Source organism: Struthio camelus, chromosome 3, assembly GCF_040807025.1.
Source record: "Struthio camelus isolate bStrCam1 chromosome 3, bStrCam1.hap1, whole genome shotgun sequence".
NCBI classification, from domain to species: Eukaryota; Metazoa; Chordata; class Aves; order Struthioniformes; family Struthionidae; genus Struthio; species Struthio camelus.
Window position 1 is genome coordinate 43,493,066 of NC_090944.1, and position 26,037 is coordinate 43,519,102.

Here is a 26,037-nt window from a genome sequence, read left to right on the forward strand (position 1 = left end):
GATATTAAGATGTGCCAGAAGTTTGGGATTCTGCACTGCCCAGACTGCCTGGCTGTTTTCATCATGCCTGTTGCAGGAAGGGCCTGATCTTTAAGTCTTGTATTATTTTGCTGTTTGGTGCTTTATTTCTTAAGCTTACTTTCATCAAACCTTTATCTCTATCTCCCTTATACTTAAAGGTATTGAAGCCAAGACTGTTTTTAATGGATAAGATAAATGAGAAGCCTAAAACATTTGATCTGGAGCCTTGTTCTTCAAGCAAAATCTAAGTCAAAGGAGAACTAATGTTAGGAAACTTAACAGGCAAAAAAAAAAAAAAAAAAAAAGCATGTTATTAGCATGTCATTTGCTAGGATGTCAGAAACAGTATTCAGCGTTGTATTTCCTTCTTATCAGGCACAATACATAGATGGTCTTGCATCTTGATCTGTTTAGCTGTTTGATCTCTCAATATTAAAGTGGAAGACTTAGTTTAAGTTTTATTAATAGGATTGAACAGCAAGAAGGCGTTTGTTTTGAAACGCTTTATGTTTTTTGATTTTTATTTTATTTAATAAGGAATTTTTCTGTGCCAAACCATGAAAATTCTTTTCCAGTCCTTTTGAAGATAGATATAGTGTTCAGTTTTTAAAACATTAGTTTCCATTTAGTTTGTGCACTCATACACACTACAACTGTCCAGTATATGAAATACGTAACTGTGGAAGCTATCAGTGGATATGCAAGAGTTCAAATAAGCAACAAACCTCCATGGTGGAAGGGAAGCTTTTTTGTGTCTCCTCTAAACACTTTAAGGCGGTGTCCTCTGCCTTTTGGAGGGGTCAGTGAAAAGCATTTCATAGGAGGAGTTTCAGATTGCTGTGCTGTTGGGGGAGGACTTACTCTGCCCAAGAGAGCATATTTTTGAGATCATATCTACAACTAAAAAGTGTTTAAAATTGTCTTTTACTGTTATTTCTAACTCAAGGGAACTTAAACCTCATACTGGATCGCTAATCTAAATTAAACTGCATTGGGCAGCAGTTGACCTGGAGCTGCTAACTTCTGCTGCTCATCCTATTTGACTGTTGCTTCTATGTTCATCTGTGCTAAGTCACCTGAGCTGGGACGTCTCCGTATTTTGTTGTATAAGGGTGCCCTTGAAGAGAGATGGCAAATCAAGCCTGGACTGAGTATTACATAATGAATTTATCAAATCTTTACCCATAAGTTGTAAGACTTTCTTGCTTCATGGCAAGTCAAATTAGCAAAATGAAAAAGTTAATAATTAGAAAATATTGGAAAAATAGCAGTATAAGTCATCAGATTGAATGCTGGAGATCTACAGTTGCTTTTGAGTTTCTTGAGTGAGAACTACAGACTGATTATGTTGAAGGGATAAATGACATGATGTCTTTAATGTGGGAAGACATGTGGTTGGTTGTATTTGCTGAGGGACTTGCTGTGTTTTAATCATCAGACATAAAAACTCCTAACACTCCAGCTGATTCTTGCTGGGAAGATAAACCAAGAGTGATATATCTTGTTGACAAGTGTCTGAGCTGTAGGAATTGAGGAAGTACAACAAAATGATATGAGCATGAACTAAGACCTTGCTTGAGGCTGAGCTCCATCATGGAGAAAACTGAGATTGGCAGTATGATGCAGGCTTTGAAGGAGTTTCGGGTATGGCCCTGTCTTCTGTTTATGGATAAATTATGGGATGTTAAATTCTGATTGGATCTTACTTAAATATACAGTAGGGGTAAAAACTTTAATATCTCTTTGCTGGTTCTCCTATATCTCTATCTTTAATGAGATTAGAGGTTTAGGGTCTGTGTTCCCTTAATATGCTATTAGTATCATTTAAGAAGTGAATGAACTGTTTATTGCAGTGTTAACTACTAAATTGTCTTTCACCCTTCTGTCAGTCTTGGTGCACTTGTATTTCATTTGTATTTCATGTGGGAGTGATCTCAGGTTACTAACTTTGGGTGATTACGAGGTTTTTTTTGCTAGTGTTTGGCTGTTTAATAAGTATCAATGTAAGCCTCTGCCAATACTCCCACGTTTGAATGAGGATAAATAATGCTACTGTACTCTTGGTTTATTGTCAATAAATTATTTAGCAAAATATGTTTAAGTGATGAATTTGTCATCGTAAAAAGGTAATGTTGCATATTAATGTAATAAAAACACGTCAGATTTTTAGAAAAAAATCATAACTTGAATTTTGAGAGACCTTGAATTGTCAGACTTGAATTTAATTTCCAGTTTTCTAAATTTCAAATATTATTTTCATTGTCTTTGATTAGTTTGTCAAATAATTTTCCTGTTGCTTCTTTGAAATATAAGTAAAACATAGATAAATTTATATTGTAAAAAAAAAAAAAATTATTCTAATGAAGATTATATTTTGAACGCCAAATTTATTCCAATGAAATCCCTGATAATTATAATAATCACAGTAGATGTCGGAGAAAATCACAAGCATCCTTACACTAAAGTTTTCATATTTTTTCACGTCTCCAGTAATGATGTAATAGTTCTTTCTACCTTTCAATGTCATTATCATTTGTTTGGGTAGTAACAACTTCTCGTTTTGTCATGCATAATTTGAACTATATCTTTTAGGATTACTATACCTTATAGGATTATACTTCTACCAAATCTGCTGTTAGGGCAATACTTTTTCTGTTTGAACTTTTGAAATATTTAGTTTACAAACAAATATTAGTGTACAGTTTCTGATTTTGATTCAGTTTGTGTGTGTGCAGGTATCCAAAAACAAAGCTTTGGGGGGGAGAACAGTTGTTACAGAAACAGGTTTGACGCAATCAGAATAACAAAGAAACTACTTAATCTGGGGCTAGCGTGCGTCCTTTTGGGCACTAATGGTAAAGTACTGTGACTTCTCTACACTCCGTATTGCAATGCAGCCACCATCATTTTTCTCAGCCCTTCTTTCTCCCTGAAGTTTTCCTCACATTGCAGGTTCCTAATACAATAGAAATGTGTTTTTCTGTAGTAGTGAGTTAATGCATTTGGAGGTCCAGATGTGGTAAGAAGTATCACAGAAGGCGCTGTAGATTAATATTGTTCCATATATGTCAGTTAATAACAAAACCTGGGAGACCCTACGAGATGTTAGCTAGAAATACAGAAAAATCAAAGGTCCTAAAATTTGGTGCATTAGGAAATTATAAAATGAAAGAAATACAGCTGTATGCTAGATGTGGCAGTCAGTTTCAGCAATAACCAAATTTTTGGCAGGTAGGTCTGAAGGATTTAGCTCTGTTAGTTTAAATTTTTACTGCCTACAGCTGTTTTGCTTGGCCCTTTGCTGTTGATTATTGTCGTCGTAATCAGAAGTAGCATAGAGAAGTGTGTGACTACGGTGACCCGTTTGCAACCCAGTGCACTGGCTAAACCTACTAATAAAAAAGGTTTCTGCTGAAGCTGTTGACAAGGCCTCCTGTTTTCCAGGTGCATGCCATCTCCTGCTATAGCAGGAACAGTTACGTACAGCTGTGGAGCAGGGTGAGACAGCTGAGAGAGAGAACTGCCATGAGCAGTATCCGAGATGCAATAAACATCGAGAATTTTAATTTGACAGGAGCACAGTTTAAAGATATGTTTCAGGAGACTGAACAATTCTTATTAAATTGATTTGGATGTATTAGTATACACACAAAATGTGTGATATGTATTATGGAAATTATACCAACTAGAGTTTTCTTATCAACAAATTTGTCTAAATCACATTTTTAAACAAGGATGTGACGTAGGAGATATTTATTCTGCAGTAGTCTTTTTATTTTTTGGCCACAACAGTTTTTGGCATCAGATCTTTCCTCTCTGTTTTGCCTCATCTCTTCCCACTTTTTAAGTTTTGGAACTTAAGTTGTGGAATCTACTTTAATATTTAAATAATAGTTGTTTCTATTTTGGGATTTTAAAAATACCTTTGAGTGAGGAGAACTTCATACAGGCATCAGTCCTTGAAGACTGTTCTGAGAGACTCCTAAACTATTGATAATTGTCAAAGAGGATTTAGATCAGAAACATTTCTCAGACCTTCACTGTAGTTGTTCCTAGCATTCTGGTAATATTTTAAGTGTGTAAACAGCATGTAATAGGAAAAATTATTTATTCATAACTTTCAAATATGTTTCGGGTTTATTTTGTTAGCGTATAGTTCAGGCAAAATGCAATGATGTTTATCAAAAGAACAACTGTTTATCGAATTTATTTTCCAGAAAAGAATACCCCCCTCAGCTTCAGAAAGTAGAAGCAGACCACATTAGATTACCACGATCTCAAGGAGTGGGTAAGTTATCCTCAGAGTTCTCATTTATTTTAAACGGAATATTTTTTTGGAAAAACTGCTTTGGGCAAGTATATGTCAACCTTTATGTAACATAAGTACATTTTTAGTATATCTGTTTATATCCTCCTATGATGTTATTCTAGTTTTATAGGTTTTTGCATGAAAGCGGAATTTTGCCCGTTTCGGCAGCTTTCTGCAACCTGTTCTGTCATTTATAAGGAATTCTAAATTTGAGCTCAGTTACTTAAAAATGAATGAAATTGGGAAAAAACTTAGAATCATGGAATCATTGATTTTGGAATGGATCTCTGGAGCTTGTCTAGTCAAACCCAAGCCACCAGCTTGTTCTTGAGTTATTGATGAGGAATTCATGTAGGACCACCAGTATGTGCAAAATGCAGCGTGATAAATAGCACTGGATAAGAAGTATATTCACCCACTGAGGCAGTGAGTAGAACTGCCAGCGTCAGCAGTGCCCTGTAGCTCACCTGAAATATGCTGTCATCTCACAGATTAGGGACCATTCTTGGGGATAATTTGATCCAAGGGAGAAATAGAACTATCTTGCCATTAATCTACACAAAAGTAATATTAAAAAAATACTATTATTGTTCCTTTTTTGAAAACAGGTCATTCTTTAGGTTTGAGATATCTTCTGATAGTAGGTTAATTTTAAGACTATCAGTATATGTATTGAAAAATTGTTCATACCTCTTTAAAAAATTACTCCCTTAAAAGCAAATTCTAATATGGAGATTGTAATTAAATGTAGGTAGGAGACTAAACAGCACTTTGCAGTTACATTGAAATAAGCTAGTGTTTTATTACATTTTTGTAAAGCAGCTTTTATAAGCAAATCTCATATATATATATATGTATGTATGTATGTGTATATATAGTATTAATGGAGACTGAGTGATCCCCATCCCTTTTCCTACATTCTTCCAATATTAAAAGGACTGCTCCAATGTAAAGCAGAATATGGCAGTATAGGTCACTGTACTACTGGGTTTTATGCTGAGGGAATAAATCCTAAATTAGACAGCCTGTTTCCAGTTATTCTAAATGCTTTCATCAGTGATCTTTTTTGTGAAAATCACCATCATCATCATCATCCAGCTGATCCTCTCTTCCTTTCATTAGCAGAGGTTCGGTTCTAGTTGCAGTGAAGTTCGTATGGGTTTTCAGGGTCAAAGCATCCTCTGAAGATGTTAGGCTACAAATTGCCACTGAGATACTGAAATAGTATTAATAAAACAAATTTCAACGTTCTTTTGGGGGACTTTTTTCTTATTAATCGTAAGACATTTCCCGACGTGAATGAAGCTGAGTGTAGATTGTTGATTGTTTAAAATGGTCTTCATGTTTAGCTCAAGTTAATGTATGTGGAGAAATATGTTGTTTGTACTGCTTAGCCGCATATGAGCATATATTTCTTGTTAACAGCTTTTGGGCTTTTTTTCCTCCTAGACAGTATAATGGAAAACACAGAAGAGTCAGAGTCAGAATCAGAATCTGAAATTAAGAGGAAGGTACAACAGAAACGTCACTGCAATTCATATCAGTCTGACTTATCTCTCTCTTCTGCTACAAAAAAAAGCTTACCCCAATTAAAGGTGAGTTAGATTTAAAAAAAAAAAAAAAGTCTGAATTTATGTTTAACTTAAAAAGTTTATGCATATTTTTTAAAAAAGGCATTCAAGTTGTAAAATAGCCTGATGCTCTAAAAGTCCTTAGAGTTGGGACAACAGTTTGGACATTTAAGTATCTGCACCATTATAACATTTATTTTTAAAACTTATAAACTTTATAAAGTTTATAAGCTTAGGCATTTATATTGTTGCTAACTATGAAATACTTGTTTTCTGATTTGACCGGACAGATGCTCCACTGGAAAGTAAAAGAATCTGTGTTGTTTAAATTGATTGGCCGATCTGCTCCATGATTATTTTGATAAACCAGAAACTGCTAATTTTAGTTTGCTACATATGAAATAGAAGAGTTTTACTGTTTGACAGAATTCCTTACAGAAAAGTGTTATAATTTTCAGTACCTGTTATAACGGAAGAGACACTATTATTGCAAATATGCAGTTGCTTCCTGTTGAGTTACTGTGATTTTCACTGAAACTAATCTCTAGAAAGGATATCCAAGTGGCAGACTGTGGTCTAGATGCAGCCAATCAGGATGTTTTGTCTGAAATATCATTGAATACCAAATATAAGATTTCTTGGGTGTTCTTGTGTGGCTCTCCATATTTCTTATCATCGTGAAAGAATTGTAATGCCTTCTTGCAAGTCACGCTGTATGACTGTCATAGCAGAACTTCCTGCAAAGGAGAGCTTGCTAGATGTGTAATTATTATATAGAATCACTTTTTGTTTGCTCCTCTATCTTAGAAAGCAAGTCAGACTGTATTTCTTCTTTAGGGTGGAGTGCTTCATTCTACTCTTAGGCATTTCACAGAATCACAGAGTCGTTTAGGTTGGAAGGGACCTCTGGAGATCATCTAGTCCAACCTCCCTGCTCAAGCAGGGACCTCTAGAGCATATTGCCCAGGATCGCGTCCAGGCAGGTTTTGAAGATCTCCAGGGAAGGAGACTCCACTACCTCTCTGGGCAACCTGTGCCAGTGCTCTGTCACCCTCACAGTGAAGAAGTTTTTTCTCGGGTTCAGGTGGAACTTCCTGTGGTTCAGTTTCTGCCCGTTGCCTCTTGTCCTGTCTCTGGGCACCACGGAGAAGAGACTGGCCTCATCCTCTAGACACTCCTGCTTCAGATACTTGTAGACATTGATGAGATCGCCTCTCAGTCGTCTTCAGAATTCAGTAGCACAACCCCTTTTTTGGGGGGTGGGATGCAGAGTTAAGTTTTGTACTGTATTTGCAGCAAAGAGACTTAAGAAAAAGTTTCATACATCTATCATGAAACAGAGCTGTCTACCTATGCAGGTCATTCCCCCCCCCCCCCCCTCCACTCCCCCAAGTGTTTATAGAGGCTTTGAACAATTTGATGGTGTTCGTTGTGGTGTTATGCCAGAGGAATTACAAACAAAACCAGCTCATTGTCAGGTGAAGGTTAAATCATTTTAATCTTAGAGTATGATAGGTTGCATTTTACAAATGTTAAAAATGCAGATAATTTTTAAAGAGGGGGATGTTCGTCTTCATATATGCTTACAAAAACACCTGAAAAATAACAAGAGCATTCAATGGTAACATTTTTAGAGATAGCACAGAGGAAACTAATTTTTTTTGTATTTTGCAGGTTTGCAAAGTTTAAAAAATGTTGTGCTATGCAGGTTATAAGGCAGACACATTTAGGTAAAACTCACCTACTTTACTCACTAGTAACTAAAAAAGAGTTGGCTACTCTTAGTTGAACACTGCTTTGCCTACCCTCAGGATCCAGGCTTTCTAGCCACGGAAGGGAAGTTGTTTATAGATTTTGGGTTTGTGGTTGGGGTGGGAGGAGGAGGTTGTTTTGTGCGTAAGATCCTTCAGGTATGACCGTTAACTTCTACTGAATATTTTCATGCCTTGTCTTGTCCAATTGCAGTTCCTCGATATGATTAGCACTATCTTTATAAAAAGTACATTCTATAACTGAGCACTTAGGTATGATACTGTTTTTCATGTCCCTTGCTTTCCTGTTGCACCACAAAGGTACCACATCCAGTTACACATGTTGTTTGTTAAAGATGCTAACAAGGTTTTAAAGGCCCAGCATATGTTATACATTGACTTTGGTATGTGTTCTGCTACGGCCTATGTGGCTTTGCTAAATTACCAGACTTTTTATTAAAAAATTAATATATTTTCCTCTTATTACTTAGTTTTTGCATTTAGTTTTAAAAAAGATTGAAAATCCCTCACTGGAGGAAATCTTTTGTATTGGAAAGTTGTTCATGGCTAGGGATGCCGATTGTGATTGACGTATTTTGAACATTCAAAAAAATGTTTGTGGAGTTTAGATGTTTATTATCTTGTAGTTTGCAGTAAGGGGCTATATCATATGTGTTCAGTGATCCAGCAGGCAACATCACACGTTAAATCACAGTTCAAGCAGTATCCCATATTAAAGTCAGTAGGCACTCAGGAACTTGCGTGTTAGTTAGGTTCAGATTTCCTTAGAAGTCCAAATTCTGCTTTTGTAATATGACAAGTACTTTTTTAATTGAGAAGGCTCTAGTAGATGTATGAGAAACAAAAAACATGTCCATCTTTACAATGATAGAATTTATTTTCCTTTGTAGCCCCTGCTGCCTCTTTGAAAGCCTGAGGAATGAATGTCTTTTCTCCAAGTCCTTTTTTCTCTGGACTAGATCTAGGGCAGTGTATTTCCTTCTCGTGTTATTTGTTTTGTTTTGAGGAGTGATTTTCTGCAGTCAGATGTCCTGGGACAAGACACAAATGAACTTAATGACCTAGAGGGTTGCTCCTAGTCCTTTTTAACAGTGCTCTGATGATCTTCAGCTTGCTTTTTTACTTTTGTCCAATGAAACTGTTTTTGCAGAAATGCAGCTGGATGCAACTGGATCTTCTTGCTGATATATAATATATCTGAACAATGTGCAACTTTTTACATATGGAAAGAAAAATAATGAGAAAGAAATCTGGACTGTCAGACATTAATCAATTTTAAAATTATTGCAATTGATACAATTATCCCTTTTTAAGTGGAAAAAATCAAACTGTATTTTAGCATTTGCTTTAACTTTCTGTGCTTGCTGGAATTACTAGTATAACATTGTTAATGTTCATTTTGAGCAAACGATTAACTGGGATCTCTCTTGTACTTAGACCTCATGCGGTTACTGATTGTTGCGTTTTTCCCTTTTCCCTCTTCCTCTCTAGTTTTTGGAACAAACTGACTATTCACCTGATTGCCCAAATTGTGGGCGGGCAAATGAAAATCAGACCAAATGCCGACATTGTGAAAGTGTTTCTCTTAAGGATTTGCAAAGAGTCTCCAGACAAACTGTGACTTTAAGTGAATCTGTGGGACCTTTATCACGTTCTTCAATACATCAGAATTCAACAGGGCAAAAATCTTCAGGTACAGGGTTCAACACAAAGAAGTTTTATAGTTCTGCTGTTGGGAAAGGCCCAGCGGATATTCTACTGAGCAATGATGTTGTAGGACATTCTATGTTACGACAGAATGGAAAAGTTGGTCTTATAACTGGGACAAAAAGTCCTAAAATGACAGGAAACCTAAGACAAAGGAGTACAAGACCGTCTGAACTAAATGATCCAAGTAAGTACCCTTTTATGAATATAGCCATAAAGTGAAAACCCAAATAATGCTACCGTGAAAGACTGACTTTATTTTTTTTTTTTTTTAGTTTTTAGGGAAGAGACGTACCTTCTTCTTCTTCTTTTTTTTTTTTTTTTAATATTCTTTTACCATACTGAGGTACTCTCTGGAAAAAAAAAACATTGTTAGGGAAAACAAAACTTTACTTCTTTAATCTTAAAAAAAATAAAAAATAAAATAAAATAAAAAGCCTTTTTACTTTCAAAGAGCATTCTTACATTCCTTCTCACAAAAGGAAAGACAATCTTTGCTTTTTTTTTTCCCCTTTTCCTTTTGAGCTGTGCATCCGAACAATATACCAACAATGTATCCCAACAACATCTTTAAATTTCATAATGTTTAAAGTGTTAATATTTATACTTCCTCTGTGTAAACACACACTAATTAACAAGCAGATGGGGATTGGAATTTGGAAAATTCTAGTTCTAGTTCCATGCTTTGTTTGCTAGATCATGTGGTCTTACTGGTTTGAAGAGCTTAAATCAGAATTTCTCTAGTTGGTTTTTCTTCACATTGCTTGTATTACACGACCTTTTAAAAACTAATCTTTTCAGCAGAAGAGTCTTAAATTAGACTTTTATTATACAATTCACTGTCAGTTCTTTACTGAACCCAGAAATAGGTGACCGCTCTTCTGTGTTTAGGGGGGGAATGGTGATACTTATTTCTTACGTAGTTAGTTATGGTAAAGAAAAAGTGAGGGAAAGAGAGCCTGTGAGCATATTCCAAATAAATACTAATAAAAACATAATATGATGATAAATGTGGACTGCATTTGGTGCTGCAGGACAATTGCATAAATTACTTTTAAGCCATTACTTAAAAAGAAATTTCTGTAACAGAAAAATGTAGTGGTTGAGAATTTAATATTTTCTGTTTAGTTGTTTTGTCTAGTGATGATGATGAGGAGGAGGATAGTGGCAGCACTAGGAGAATGGAAAGCATTTCACCTCGTCCTGCAGATTCAGCCCGCTCCTCCCCAGCTCCTTCTACAGGAAAGGTGGAAGCAGCATTAAAGGAAAACAGTTGTGGAATAGAACAGAGAATAGGTAGTATTACAACAGATACAGAAATTGCAGTCACACTACCAAGAAAAGCAAGAATGAAAGATCAGGTACTGATTTAATGCTTTGTTTAAAGAAAACAAAAGTCACATCATAAATGGGAAATGTAAAGGCTTGTCTTGCATTGTCAGAAGTTGACTATATTTTATTACTTTTCTTATTTAGCAGTTCATCAAATAGCATTTCTGCTTGCATAATGCTGGAAATAGAAGAAAATTTGTTCAATTTTTTTTTTTTTTTATATGAGCATTCATGGTGATTTGAATTATGCTTTTAACATAGATACTTCTGTGTTGAATGCGAGCTCTTTGAGACTGAGCAGGATACCTGCATGTAATGCAAGGGCCTTCTTAGTTTGCAGAATGTCAGTACCAACTCTTGTCATGGTAAGACTTTGGACATAAGAAGTTAAGTGTGAAAAGAGACCCTGAGAACAATAGTGGCCTTTTAAAATTTAAAATACTTTGACAACTGTCCCAATTAATAGCACTTATTTTAAGGATTTCATGGTGGGGCTTTTGTTTTTTAGTTGAGCACCACTGCAAGAATTGGATAAACAAAGACAAAAAATGCACCATGAGCAGACTCCTTAAGTGCTGTCAAAGGGGACAGCTTTCACGGTATGTTAAAGATTTAACAACATTGATAGTGAGCCATTAAGAAAGATAAATTCCCTGTGACAATTGGTGTTGAATTGACAAGTGCTGCCAAAAACTTTTTTTGGGTTACTCACCTATTTTGAGGATTGTGGATTTGATCCAACAAATGTATCTGATCAAATCTCTACCTGCAGTCTTAAATCCTTTGTGCTTTCTGAGTTAGAACACTAAACTACTGTTGTCAAAGCCTTCATGCTAGATTAACATTCAAAAAGTTCTAGTGCTGTAATTGATGAAATTATGTGTGTTTAAGATGTGGTGTATAAACTAGTCACCGCTGTCAGTATAAAGCTGTGAACTGATAGCCCACAGCATAAAACTGTGGGGCTGAAAGCTTGGACAAGTAGCTTTTGAATTTGGTTCTTCAGGAGTAATATGCTGCATGAATTTAAAACATTGCATTGTGAAGGCACTGGTGTCGTAAGACTTCTGAAAACCTCATTGATTTCCTTTGTAAATCCTTGTATTGCTGTTCACTAGCCTTAAAGAACCAATTGCTACGTGGGAATTTTACTGTGTATTTTAGAGAAAAGTAGAAAAGAGATCGTTTTTTTGAAAATGAGGGATACGGTACTATTTGTACAACTTAATGTAAATTTTACCCAGGTTCAAGGAAACTAACAAAAATGGCAGGTATCGCTGTGCTTTTTTGTCAGAAATTACAAGAAAAAGCTTACACAAGCTTGGTTTGTTCTAGATATTTCACTAAGTCCTCACTGAAGTGGTTACGTTAGCATAGCGCTGCATTATGAGCGTTCTCTGTGTTACTACTATTCTGTGATTTCTGAGGTGTGAACTTCTAATCATATTTACCTAGTGCAGCAGACAAAATGATAAGCTGTCTTCAACAAGAGTCCTAGGAAAATCTTTTAATTACAGGGATCCATATCCTCTGTATTTGAAAGTATCTTATAAGTTATGGCAAGAGAGCCTAGTCATTACCAACCTCGTGATAACTCTCCAGATTTAGTTTTAATAGTAATATTGCGTCCATTAAGACATTTTCCTGTGCATTTTGAACCTTAAAGAATGTGTACTAATGGCTGTTTTTATAAAAAGAGAATATAGGTTCCAAAGATGAGCATACAGAAAATTCTTTGGCAGAATAGAGCAATATAAGTTATGCAACAAATAAATGTATCCATATGACGGCTATCAGCCAGCTCTCTTTCTTTCTAATAGTTTTTAGTAAGATTGTTTGGTTGGTAAAGAGGAGACTTTATTGAGACTGCAGCCTCAGTTAGCATCTAAAGATTTTCTTGAGCTGCAGCCAACCTCCATGTGTCGTCTTCCAGTATTTAGCTTTCTAATCCTGGAATCCATCTCAGAAATATCTTAATAACGCTAGAGAGCTCCTGTAAAGATTTTTGATATTTTTTTTTTTTCCCTGAAGATTGTACATCTGCTAATGTGCGCTATACTTTAATAATAAATCAGTGTTTTCAGTCCTTAAAAGCTTGGGCTAATACAAAGCAAAACAAAAAAAAAAATCCACTTAGGATGCCTTTTGTAGCATAATTCATAAAATGACCTTGTTATGCCAGGCTGCACAGTGTTTCAATGTGAAGAAAATTAAATTGATTTTTGACAATTTTAGAGCTGTTATTTGTGACTTGGATATATTAGCAGAATATCTACAGGTGTCAACTAATTCTTTTTTTCTTGACTCTGGCAATGTAAACATCTTCAGATGTTGCAACAAAAAGAAATGTAAACCATTTGTCTATGTTTGGGGTGGATGTTAAAGCCTGTTACCCTGTTAACCAAAAGAAAAATGGCTAAAAATTAGTTACTGCTTTTTAACAGTCTGTTTTAGCAATAAATTTTACTGAGAGGTTCTGACACCTTGAAAATTACTTTTCAGTTTGGCAACGTTGTGTCTAACACTCCAATAAAACGTCGTAAAGTTATTTCTCAAGAAATCGTAACTGAAGCTGTACCTCTAAATTATCAAAATTCCTGCGAAAGTGTCATTCTGAACTGTCGAAGTATACGAATAGGAACCCTACGAAGAATGGTAGTGGAACCTGTGATTGTAAGTAAACTTGTTGTATGACAAATCTCCTTTCAATTTTTGGTGTAGAGGTTGTTATTTTGAGCAACTTAATACTCTGCCTTTTTCTGTGGGACAGCAAGTTTGTCTCTAATTTCAATTACAGAGGTTACACATTTCCAAAGCAATAGGATTTGTGCTATTATATACTAACACAAACTATCTAGTTAGGGTTTTGCAGGTGTGATACTTCTGTTAAACACCCAATCTTCTTCATTTTATTGGCGGTTTGGGGTGGGAGTGGGAGGAAATATCCTGTAGATTAGCGTGCATCTGTTAGGAATACTGAAGGCAACAGTTACCAAACAAATGAATATTGATAGGTGGGAGGAAGAACTGTGTCTTTTTCTGCAGGTGAAAAAAATTCAGTTCTGTAGTATGAGATTTTATTTGCTTATTCTAAGTTATCAGGAAACTTTCAAGGAGTCTTTGGATGCTAGTGGTATGCAGTAAGCCAAGTGACAGGCATGTTTCTTGCTGAGGCAACCACTTGAATAACAAGAAGTTGTTACTTGTTCTTTCCACCCTTTGGAAAACTCTGCTATTTGATTTGCTTAAATAATGATACTGATAGCTTTTCAGAGGCAATGTGTAATGTGACATTCTCTTTTGAAGTTTGGGGTGTTTTTTTTCTTCCTGCAATTAATGTTGGGTTTTTTTTTCTGGAGTATATTAAACTTTTTAAAAGTAAAAGTACATGTAAGAGGAAATCTTATGTTTCAGTAATTAGTATGACGGAAAGAGACACTGAATAGTAAAGTATGTACTTTAGATATATACCCCTTGTTTGATTTTAAATTTTACTTTTTATATTTTTAAATTGTCATTATTTAAGTCCTTGTTAATTACTAACTGCCAAAATGCGTTCAGTCAGATTTGTTTTGGAGAAAATATGAAATCTTATTATTGTGTTGTCTTTCACAGTTTTGCCTAGATTATATCAAAATACGCCTAGAAAGTCAAGAAGGTCAGTACTACTTTCATTTTACATTAGTTGTTGGTAAATATTTCGTGTATGAATTAACTTCGTCAAAAGCATTACATGTGAATCATTATGAAATGCTAATTCTGGTTTTTGTTTCCTGTGTAATAAATGGCACCAAATGCCTATATTCAGACTTAGAAGAAATCAAGAGTATAAATTTTACATAAACTATCTGCAGAGTAAAAAAAAAAAAAAAAAAAAACAACCCCAAAACAAAGCAGTTTTGCATACTCTCTTGTTTCTACTAGCAGAGAGAAAATTCAGAGATAGTAGGAACTAGCAAAGTGCTGGTCATACTTGCCCTCCTGGTAGTTGAAGAGCTGTAGTTTTTCGGCTAATTGTTGGCAGAGCTCTTGCATAAAATGATTAACAAAAGCAACAGGCAAGCGTAACCTCCTGTAAAACCTGGTATGTTTTAAACACTTTATCAGTGCTCCTATTTCCGATGCATAAGGGAATAAAGCCACATAGGTATCTGGTATCTTCTCTGTATCTCCCTTAAAAATTAAACTGTCTTCTCATTATAGATTGTATATTTCATGTTACTGACAAAAATACAATGACATAATTCAGGAAACGGTGAGCTTGCAACTGTTCCTGCATTTCCTTTATTTTCTTCTGTAGGATTTTACTTTGGGCCTGAAGAGGAGAGTTGCCTTCCTTTGTCAATCTTAAGTCACGTTTCCATGGAAACGTGGTCCTGTTTAATTTTGGCTTTTATACTGTGTTATTTCTAAAAGATAACTATTGCTGTTTGTCACTCGCATATGCCGAAGGGTCTCTATTGCAAGCTGTAAGATAAGCATAGCCTTTACTGGGTCAAGCGTTTAAGATTTTGTGGCGTATAAAATATAATATAGAAAAATGGCCAATTTTCATTCAGAAAATGCATTAAAGAATTCACTAGAAAGCTTATTAAAATTAGTAGAAAAAGTCTATTAATTTTTAGTCAGAAACAGTTACTTGATGAAGTTGTTTCAGTGGGAGTTGATTCCTCAATCGCATAAAAATGGAGACTCGTTGGTTGAAACATATATCATTTTTCCATTTCAATGTTTCTGAGTTTTACATCAGTAGGAAGATATACGTGTTCTTATTTAGCTCCGCTTTTATTAACGTCGTAATCATAACATGATTGGCCCTAATAGAGGTAAGGCTATTGAAATGAAAAGGACATCCAATAAATGGGTTTTTTTCCAATAGGTTGATCATGATGATCATGCTTTTTCAGGGAAAGGCAAATGCTTCAAAAATCTGTAAAACACAGAAACGTTGTATTGGCTTGAGCTTTCTTTTGCATGTACGCACACACACACGCTTGCACGCGCGCACACCCGTATACACAACTGGTGTTGGAAGGAAACATTTTTCTGTTCCTAAAGACTAATAAGCCGTTCACTTTGCCTTTAACGGGTAACTTCTGTTGTCTGTCTTAGGTCAATGTTATAGAAAATAGCGTTGGCAGATTGAGGTGTCTGTGGCGAGATGTATTAGAAAATGCTTGTCTTAAGGCAGAAGAGGATGGATATAATTTAAGTTTTCATCTGAAGAGTAGACATAGTCTACCTTTTGCATGAAAGTGAAAGAGTTCTCACTCAATATCATAATCTCAGTGCAAGCACAATTACAAGGATTCAGAATTTTCTCCATAGACTGACTAGTCGCTTCCTTTAGAGAATCAATGTTTTGGCAAGGGCCTTCTGCCTAGCCGCAGTTAGGACCCGTATGCCTTTGTTAAATGGATTGAACCCAGTTTCAAGTTAGAGTTGTAGTTACTGTGGGCTCCCTCTGAAAGCGAGAAAAGAATTAAGAAAAAGATGTAAGTTTCAAAAAGAGAAAAGCAATGTTTTACTAGGGGGATTGAGGTAATACAGCCCCAGCCTCAGGAAGCTATTTATTATTGTTTTTCATTTAGTTACTAGCTTTGTTTTCTCCTCTGTATGTCCCATGGGGGATGAGGGAAAATCGGTACAGGGAGATGGACTAATACAGATTGAAATAGCCTATTTCTGCTACCCTTTGCCTGATGAGATGAAAAACTGCTCCTCTGAGCAGTAAATGTTGCACAATCAAGTTGAATGAAACGTGTTGTTGCTGTAGCCGGACTCCGAGCCGAGCTGCCAGCTAGTAGGACGGGGGGTGTTGGAGGCGTAGAAAGAAATCAGAACTACTTTGGCTCTGGTGGCCACTGCTTGCAGTCTGCAGCCTGCGGAGGCTTTGGTTCAGGACAACCGTTTACCTTGTCCAGACTAAGCAATCACATAGGACTAAGCTCAGCAGCTGCCCACTGGAAGGGTTGAGTACAGGGGTTGGACTAGATGATCTCCAGAGGTCCCTTCCAACCTCAACCGGTCTGTGATTCTGTGAAGGGAGGCTGTGGAAGGCTGCTGCTGGGCATTGACTGCTAAATGCCAAAATAAGGATAGGGAAAACGGTGTGTGGGTATGGGTTGTCTGGGGGAGTTGCTTGTTTGTTTTTAAAAGGCCCCACCAATAATGACAAATAATAAGAAAGTAGAAAATAGTGGAATATGTATTTTTAAAAACTAGCTTTTATGCAAATAAGGTTCAGGGTGATGCAAATTAAGCTTTTTGGTAGTAACAGTTTTACTAATTTTTGCTCACTTTCTCTCTAGTCATGAAATATTTACTAAATTTTAACTTAAGAAATAGTGTGGTTTTCCAATCCGAAGGCTAGGAGGTAACACGAATATATCATTACATCTCTGAACACTCTCTCTGTATTTGCTGATTAGGAAGAACTCTAAAGCTAAGCAACAGGACTGGGATAATTTGTTTTTTTTTTTTTTTTTTTAAAAAAAAGTTACAAGGAAAACTTTCCTTCAGCAGCACTCTAAAAGGTGTTTTAATATCATCAAGTGATGGCATTCTTAAGTTACATATATTTTGTGGTTACAGGATTAAAAAAATAAAATAAAATCCTGAAAGCCAAAATTTACTGGGACACACTGAAACGGTGTGAAGTCTACTTGGCAGAGTAACTGGGGAAGCTGCATATGAATGGATTGCTTTAGAACACTAGGGCTCCTTGAAATCCTTCCTTTCCTTCTTTCTCATCTCTCTGTGCTGCTGGTCTTAGTCTATTCAGGAGTTCCCTGCAGTGTCTCCACCCCTTTTGGGGAGGGGAGAGGCTTTGTTGCATTGATTTTGATTTATTAAAGGACTTTGTTAGCTCCATTCTGCTTTCATCCTGCCTATACTTTGTCCCCCATGGATGGGGGGGTAGTTAGTCTGTAGGATGGTGGAGGCTGCCGTCAGCTAAAGCTTTGAGTGACTGTCGTTAACTGTTTCTTTGATAGAGAAATAATTGCTGGCTTTGAACTTTAAGATCCTTTCATCAAATTCAAGGGATTTTGACTACCCTTACTTTTCCTTCCGTTTTTATAGTTCACTAAAACCCATAAAATACTCAGCACTGGTGTCTGCAGCGTTCTCCCAAATATTAGTTAGATGTGGGGTTAAAAATTTACTGTTTCACTTCAGCATTCCACTTTGGTGCTAAGTTAAGAGTAGTACCTTATTTTGCTCAGACAGCCGGATTGTTTCTCTGCATGTCTTTGTTCTCATCTTCATTTTAAACTAATTTTTTAAAGGAGTTTGGACAAAGATAAACCTAACCAAGAGTTAAGTTCAAGCTTATTTTAAAATGTGTCATAGCAGTAGTTGCAAATTTAAATTTAACTACTCTTTGGAAACGCTGTTTATTCCATGAAACAAAGACTAGATTAAAGTTAGTGAGAAGAATAAAGCTTGAGTTTGAGTGCTTTCCTGACAGATGACAACAGAGCTTAATTTGTCTTTTAACACTTTTAATGGACTTCATTTCCTGAATATGTGTTCATTTCAGCCTTCTAAAAACTTTCTTTAAAAGTTAATGGGCAAATACTCCTTTCTTATTAAAATCATAGAGAAATTGTAAAGCAATTGTGCATATTTTGACTAGGCTTTAATACAATTTCATGATTTTCTTCTAGAATCAGAAAGTGATATCCGAGAGATTAACCTGAAAACTTCAGAACTTACCAAATGTGAATGGTGCAGTGTCCGAAAATTACCAGTAGTTTTTCTACAAACGGTACCGTCAACCTGTAGTAGCCTGAGAGACCAACTGAAGATGAGTAAAGATAATGTCTGGTATGAATGTAAAGGAGACAGTAAGTAAATCAGTTTTAGTCTACTATTTTACCTTAAATTATATTTTGATGTTTGGACCATGACTGAACATACTAAAGAATAAACCTGGCATCACTGGCTGGAGCAAGTGTGATGTTTTTCCAGGTGCAGTAACCTTCCTAGGAGGGTTAGCAGTACATTTCAGAACAGCTTGGCAAAGCTGTAGTTTTCTGTTTGTCCAGGTCTATGTTAATTATAGTTTTTAATCAGTTAAACTGTACTAAAAATAAGCAAAGTTGATTTGTTAGTTTTGTATATGGGCCTTAATTTTCATGACAGCTTTTGGTATACCTACCTCTGCTTTCTAGGCTGTTCTATTTACAGGCCTCAGTTTGAGTAGAAACTCGGCGGGATTTTTCATGTTTGTGCAGTGATGTGATAGAGACAAATACCTACTTGAAAATAAGTTTATCTTATGTGTCATAAGATACGTGTATTCCTATATCATAATTTTAGTATCAATATAATTTTCCTCATTAGCCTCGTATGTTAAAATGCACTGTTTTTTTTTTTTTTTTTTTTTTGTAATTAGCATAGTCCCTTTCCCTTAAACGGACTTTTCTTCAGGTTAAATTTTATGGTGGTTTGTGCTTGTACTCAGCTCAATACATACATAAAGCTTTGTAGTGGCATTAAAAGGAGGAAGAACGCTTTCGACAGTCTCGGAATTGTGCGCTTCCAAAGCAAAACAATGTGATAATAACCCCATCCACCACCCTGTAAAAGTACTGAGCTGTAAGGATTATTACAATTACAAATGGGACAGGGGACTAGAAACAATCCTGCGTGGAGCAGGGATTAGGGGATTAGACCCCAGGACTCCTCTTTCACAGGGAACAGAGGAAAAGATTCCTGACTTGTCTGGAGAAGAAATCCTTCCTTTTCCCCATTCCCTCTCTCCCTCCCTCCCTCCACCCCTTGGCCCCCTGAGATTACGGTTCTGAGCTAGTTTTTCGCCTCACTGCTTTATTCTGTTTGGTATTTATCAGTACAAATGTGTGATAACACGTTTGCCTTTTGCTTTCTAAGCAGAAGGTCTGAATCCATAGCTGTGTAAGCAGGAGCTTATAGGAGTCTAGTTCCCAACACAGAGTTCACAAAACTGTTAGATGCCTAAATTCTGCATGCAGTGAATGGGGAGGATTCACAATGGTTGGCATGCCAAATTAAGAGTAACCAGGAAGAAATGGTTATGTGTGTGTTTGAAACGCGTCTTCTCCAGGTCCCTGCAGCTCTGAGTTAACCAGCTATATGAGACTGGGATTTGCAGCCTGAATCCTATTCCTGTTTTTGACTGTGTGAATGATCCTTCTCGGTATAGATGGGGCTTTCTCCCTTTTTCTTTTTACGATGATGTATGTTTATATGATAGCTGATTAGTCCAACTCGCATTCTTCAACTTCTGGTAAAGGTTGTAGTGGCTTAGATTCCACAGGTTAAGCCTGTACCAAAAGAAATACAAGATTTATTAGGGGTAGCAAGAGTGAGCGTGAGAGAGAGGGTGACAGTATTTTGTTCCCTAGATGCTCGCCTGAGGAGGAGAGGTGCTGGGTTGACCATGTTACAATCAGGAAGCCGGGGCCAGAAATCAGAGCTTCTCTCTTCTAGGTGGTGAAATCCCTTTGCCTGTAAAAGGACGTGGAGATTTTGATTAGTGGGCATTTTAAATTCCTTTCCTTGTGCAGTTCAGTACTACTTTAGAAAGAAAAATTGGTTGCCAGTGAGCAAAGAAACGGAAATGTCTTAGGATTTCATGGCAACAGAAATCTGATCAGAGAAAAATAAGTGTTTCTTCTGTGAAATTGCCATTACAGATTTTTGTAGTTGTTATTTACTCAGGAGCACGTATCTAGAATCAGGAAGAACTGATGGCTTAGAACTTTGTGCTTCGAATGTGTGTGGTATATCGTTCTGTATCCACTCTTTAAAAACAAACCGTACTTATTTTACTACTTACATCTGGAAAGAGCCATCTCAAAAGTGTATTTTTTTTTTCTTTCTTCAATGTCCTTTTCAGTTTAGGTTTATATGTTGTATTGACTTCAATTTGTACAGTTTTCAAAAAGCAATAATTTTCTGTAGTCTGGCCTTCCAGGAGCAGGACAGACCATCAATGTGGCTGTACCATGGAGTCTCACAAGCTGTTTCTTATTTAATTCAGTGTGTATGCTGTCTTGATTCTTGGATCTTTTTCTCTCTTCCCTCCCTCCTCCCTTCCCCCCCCCCCCCCCCCTTATTTTCTTCTTGCCCTTTTGCTGACCTATCTGTTTGAAAGGAGGAGAATACTAGGCTGGACATCTTTTTAAATAACATACAGCGTAGATGTTGGGAGGAGGCTAAATGAATTGAAAGATATTTAATAATTAAAAAAAATCAATTGGCTATGAAACCAGGAATATGCTATATTTCGGGTCACTGTTACTTGTTCACTGAGGCTTGTTACTTCAGCCTCTGTCTCTTTTTTGCTGCCTGTTTTTCTAACAAACATTGAGAGTACTGAAATTCATCTGCGTACTTAATGCAGTTTTCCTTTTCTGATATATTTAGACAGGTTAATGTATCTTCATTGATTTTCTTTCCATGAAGCTGCTCTAGACTTCTTAATAGTGTTCACCTGGGAGGAGAAGTTGGGGCATGGTATTTCCCTGTGTTGAGAGGAAATTAGCCGAATGCATGATTTCTGCAAGCGTATTAAGACAAGAATGAAGGAAGTGTAGTAAGAAAAAGAGGTGTTGATTACAGGATCTTACTAAGGCTCAGTATGCAGAGAAGCTGTTATTTTGAAATATGTTTTGACCTTGCATTCAGTGTATCTTTTAAAAGTTATTAGATGTAATATTTTATATTTCTAAATTAAGTTGACTGCACGTTTTTTGCAACTATATGTAGAAGGGATTGATATTTAATCCTTTAAGCTATTTGTGTAAGCATGTGTTTGTGCTGTATGTGTTGTCAGTAGCGTGTATACGTGTGTTGGCACAAGAGTCTTTGAAATCTGTAGTTTCATAATTGAGACGTATTTTATTTTGTTTCTAAATGGATAATTTTCTCTCTGTTTTTACTTAGGTCAAGAAGAGCAGTACATCATTTTAATTTTTGAAACTGGGCTTGATCCTCATGCAAACTCGATATTTGAAAAAATCATTACTGTCATTGGTAATAGAAATAATATTTCTGACTTCTTTGTGAAAATTTCCTTTGAAGAAGCCAATGGCAGACTGGTTGCGTTTACGAAGTGCTTGGAAGACAATTCCAAAGGAAGCCCTTCTCACAGAGAAAACAAAATAAAAAATGTAATTATGCTTTTATTTTAAAGCAGAGTCATTATTTTATTTGGATTACAAATACCACTACAGACAACGTGCTGTTCACTTAAAAAAGAAAAAAAAAAAAACCCCAAACAGAAAAACCCCACCTCTGGTGGCTTTTATATGAGGTTCCCAGAGTGGCGCACAGTGGGTAACAGGGCTCTGAGAAGTAATCTGTGGATTCACAGTTCTTTCGTAGTGTGTTTAATTTGATTTAAGGATGTACAGTCTTCCACAAGTAATGTTATGGTTTAAAAAGGGTAACGGAACGAGAAATTTGTGATATAATTCATTCCAAATTTCATCTGCTCGTAAAATTTTGATATTTCAAAAGAGAAATTAAGTTGCTGTTGTAGTTAGCATTTAATGCTTTCTGTAAGCAAAACTATTTCTTAAAGAATTTGAAGGTTTTGCAGTTCTGCTAGAAATGAATTCTGCTAGAAATAAGTACAGCTGTAAGCGTAATAAATAAACTAAGAAAGAAAAACTTGAGGCACTTCTGGGAAGCATTGGATCTTACACCTTGGGGCTTCACAAAACTTTACTGCTTTGTTTTTATAAATTTGAACACAGTAAGCAAATTAATACTGAGTTTATGTTTTTAAGGTTGCTTCTGAGTCCAAAATGCAGCAGCGAAATAAACAGTTACCATATTTTGATGATGATGAAGAAGTTGGAGAGCCACATACAGTATTTATTGGTCCCATAGAAAAGTAAGATGTTTCTTCTTCCGCTGTAACAATTTGGGTGGGGAGTGTTGGCATTTCATATTCATTATTGAACGTATTTTTCTTTTCAGGTTGATAGTTTATCCGCCACCTCCTGCTAAGGGTGGTATTTCTGTGACTAATGAAGACCTCCATTGCCTGAATGAAGGAGAGTTTTTAAATGATGTTATTATTGATTTTTATTTAAAGTAAGTTTTATTTCAAGTCCTTATTGTTCTTTTCTGTGGATCTTGCAAAGTTATTTCATTAAAACATTATAGGTCAATTGATAACACTTGGTCTCCAGCTATGCATAGCTCTAATTTTAAGGAGGGTTAGCATTTTTGCAAGAAATTTTGCTTCATGCTCTATCCTGCTTGACAGTGACAGTTCTTACTTGGGGGAAAATGGTTCTTTAACATTTCTTCGGATCTGAAGAGGACTTTTAACTGTAGAAGAAAAACCGCTTTTCTCTTTAAGTTCAGTTCATTTGTCCAGAATCTCTTGTGTTCGCCACAACTTCATTTGTTTTGATTAGCATGATTTATAAATTAAACTTTTGGTGCCTCTGATTCTACAGATGTCAGAAGCACGTTAAACTATTAAATGGCTGCTAGTGTGTATGTGAGAGTATGTGATTGTATGCAATTTTTAGTATATTAAAATATTTTAAAGGTGAAAACAAAATTAGTGCATCAATCTGGGAGTTTAGCGATTGAGCGGCTCAGTTACAAAGGACGGGTCTTTTCTAGATAAGTTGTGTATGACCAACTCATTGAAAAGATGTTTTCGTGACATCAATCTGAGTACAGCGGCAGCAGAACACCTTGCTGCTTGAGTGCTGGCACAGATATTGCGTTAATACTTTTTAATGAAATAGCTATAGCTACTTAGGCCTGATATTGTTCTAGCTATTTCAGTTTAATAAAAAGATATCAAAACAATCTGATGGGGAGATGCCACTGCGGAGGATTTTTTTTAACCAGTTGGGCAATGAATGCTTTGAGTTAACACTTCTATATGTTTTTTTTTTTTTTTTCAAATAAACTGTTTTTACTAATTAGGTATTTGGTACTTGAAAAACTGAAAAAAGAAGATGCTGATAGAATACATGTATTCAGTTCATTCTTCTATAAACGCCTTAATCAGAGAGAGAGAAGAAATATTCATGAAACTTCAAACCTCTCGTAAGTCTGTTGATAAGTCCATACTATTAAGAGCAAAATATAATGAAAGCTACAAGAACAGATGCTCACAGAGATAAAATCCTGACGGACAACGTAATGAATGCTAACGGAACTCTAGGAAACATCCAAACCTATAACATACATAGTATACGCTCAGAAAATCTTCAGAAACTGGTAATGTGAAAACATCTGGAAATGTTTTGAATGAAAATAAGCCACTCTACAAATCATATTTGGGTTTCTTCTTGCAGAATACAGCAAAAACGACATGGGCGAGTGAAAACATGGACACGTCATGTTGACATTTTTGAGAAAGATTTCATTTTTGTTCCCCTCAATGAAGCGTAAGTAAATGTACCCTTTTATCAGATTTTATATGTTAAAGGCTCAGGGTTCATAGTTCTAAAATTGACAGTTATGTTATAGTGTGACTTGAAGTTAAAACGGAGAGAATCAACATCTCTTTCTGGCGGATAAAGTTTGCACATTTCTATTATGTTTTTAAGTGCACTGTTACATTATGAGAAATGTTAAGCAATGCAAAGAGGAAAAATGAACGCCTCTGAGTTCTTTTTCTAGGTTTTGCCTGGTTCTTCTTTGGGGTTCTTTCTTCTAATTTGATTGTCTTTGACAACTTTTGACTTTAACGTTTTTAGTCCTTATTTTTTCTTCTAAAGAGATCTTTTTGATGTCAAGATCGTTCTTTAGCTACAATGAACATATGTCAAAAGGAAAATGAAACTGAAAATCTTTTTCAGTCTCCTCTGCCATATGCTGGAATTTTATTCTTTCCTTTGTAGCCTTATATCCCGATATTTTTCTGGGTAAGAAAGCAGACAGTTTGCATCCTAACAGTGAATAAGGATTGTTAACAGTATTTGCTTTCCTTAAGGGCAGAGCGAATTAGCAGTAATAGACTTCTGCTTCCTTTCATAAAATGAATCTTAGCAGTCCTTCAGTGAGTATTTTTAGGTAATTGAAACCACTGCATTTAAACATAAATGATGGAAACATTAAAAAACAAAACAAAACAAAAAAACAAACAAACCAAAAAAAAAAAGCTAAGGACAGACAGATACAAAAATTTTAACTGATTTATCACAAGTATAACTGACTGATCTTTTGAAAATTTAAAGAACAATTTATTATTGTTAAAAGTTAATCGGAGATACTTATCTAGATGCTGTGCCATTGTGCAATGGAAGGAAAATTTGAGCCGTCTTTCTCCGTCGCCCGGCTGAATTCTGAGGCTGGCTGCAGAGAGGCATTTACGGTCTAGGTGACTGGCCGTAGATCTATCTTTGTTATAAAGTCTTAAGTAAATCTCTTAAGCTGTACACAAGCACTAACTTTAGATTTTGAGATAGCATGCCCTCTGTACAGCCGTGGGAAGACTGACAATGCTTAGATGATGAAAATGACTCAAGCGTATGATATTCTTCCCATCCACTGCAGATTTAATCCTTGCCGTTCCTCCCCACAAAGCTTTAAGTACAAGAACTCTGAGGTGTCTGCCATTTAGCTTTTAATTACATTTGAGCTTGTTATACTTCCCTTCCCACCTTCTCCTATGTCATTTGCACTTCCAGTCCCTAATTCCTAGTAATTTCTATTATACATAGGACAAATGAGAAACTGTCTGGGATTTGCACCATGATCAGTGACTTAGCAGAAGTCATCTGAAAGTGAAAAGAAATAGTTCTGTGATTTTACAAGAGTTAGTTATGCTGCTAGTAACTTAATAACTGAACAACAAGATGAAAGCTACTGTTAAGGAACTAAAGCTGTGTTAACTTACGTAGTAGAGTGCAGCTCAATAGGACTGAATTTGTAGACCAAAACAGTTTGTTCTGAAGACGTTATGTTGCACTATGTGTATGTTGGAGATTTTAGTTTGGATTAGCTTGGTCTTATGGTATAAGACTATATATAGTGTCATACGCAGGTATAACCGCTACCTCCATCCAGTACTGGTTGGAGTGCAGTAGGTGTGCCCTTGGACTACAGCTTTTGATTTAGTTTCACCTGGAAGTGATTTCATTCTCACTTTTTGGAGCTGTCCTGCGCTGTGAACTGAAGCTTGGTAGGTGGTGACAATCAGATTTGCTTCAGAAGTGGTGTCTCTCGATTCAAAATGAAGTGCTAATACAAATGTACTATAAGAGTATTGCAGAGCAGAAAAAAAACAAGTGTCCAAAGATGCAATTGAGGGTTTTATTTGACCAGCCTCTTGACAAAGAAAGTTTAAAGGAGA

General features: G+C 36.0%; 1 protein-coding gene across 2 annotated transcripts in view; it reads left to right on the forward strand.

Annotated features, from left to right (window-relative positions):
• SENP6 (SUMO specific peptidase 6) overlaps positions 1–26,037 on the forward strand; it is an 85,479-nt gene that overhangs the window by 37,802 nt on the left and 21,640 nt on the right. For both annotated transcript variants that reach the window (XM_068937573.1, XM_068937572.1), the window contains 12 exons: positions 4,239–4,309; positions 5,780–5,925; positions 9,165–9,567; positions 10,509–10,741; positions 13,215–13,385; positions 14,328–14,370; positions 18,383–18,562; positions 21,648–21,874; positions 22,496–22,602; positions 22,689–22,805; positions 23,661–23,783; positions 24,035–24,127. In XM_068937573.1, the coding sequence (XP_068793674.1) occupies positions 4,239–4,309; positions 5,780–5,925; positions 9,165–9,567; positions 10,509–10,741; positions 13,215–13,385; positions 14,328–14,370; positions 18,383–18,562; positions 21,648–21,874; positions 22,496–22,602; positions 22,689–22,805; positions 23,661–23,783; positions 24,035–24,127 (1,914 nt within the window). The remainder of the gene's footprint in view (positions 1–4,238; positions 4,310–5,779; positions 5,926–9,164; positions 9,568–10,508; positions 10,742–13,214; positions 13,386–14,327; positions 14,371–18,382; positions 18,563–21,647; positions 21,875–22,495; positions 22,603–22,688; positions 22,806–23,660; positions 23,784–24,034; positions 24,128–26,037) is intronic.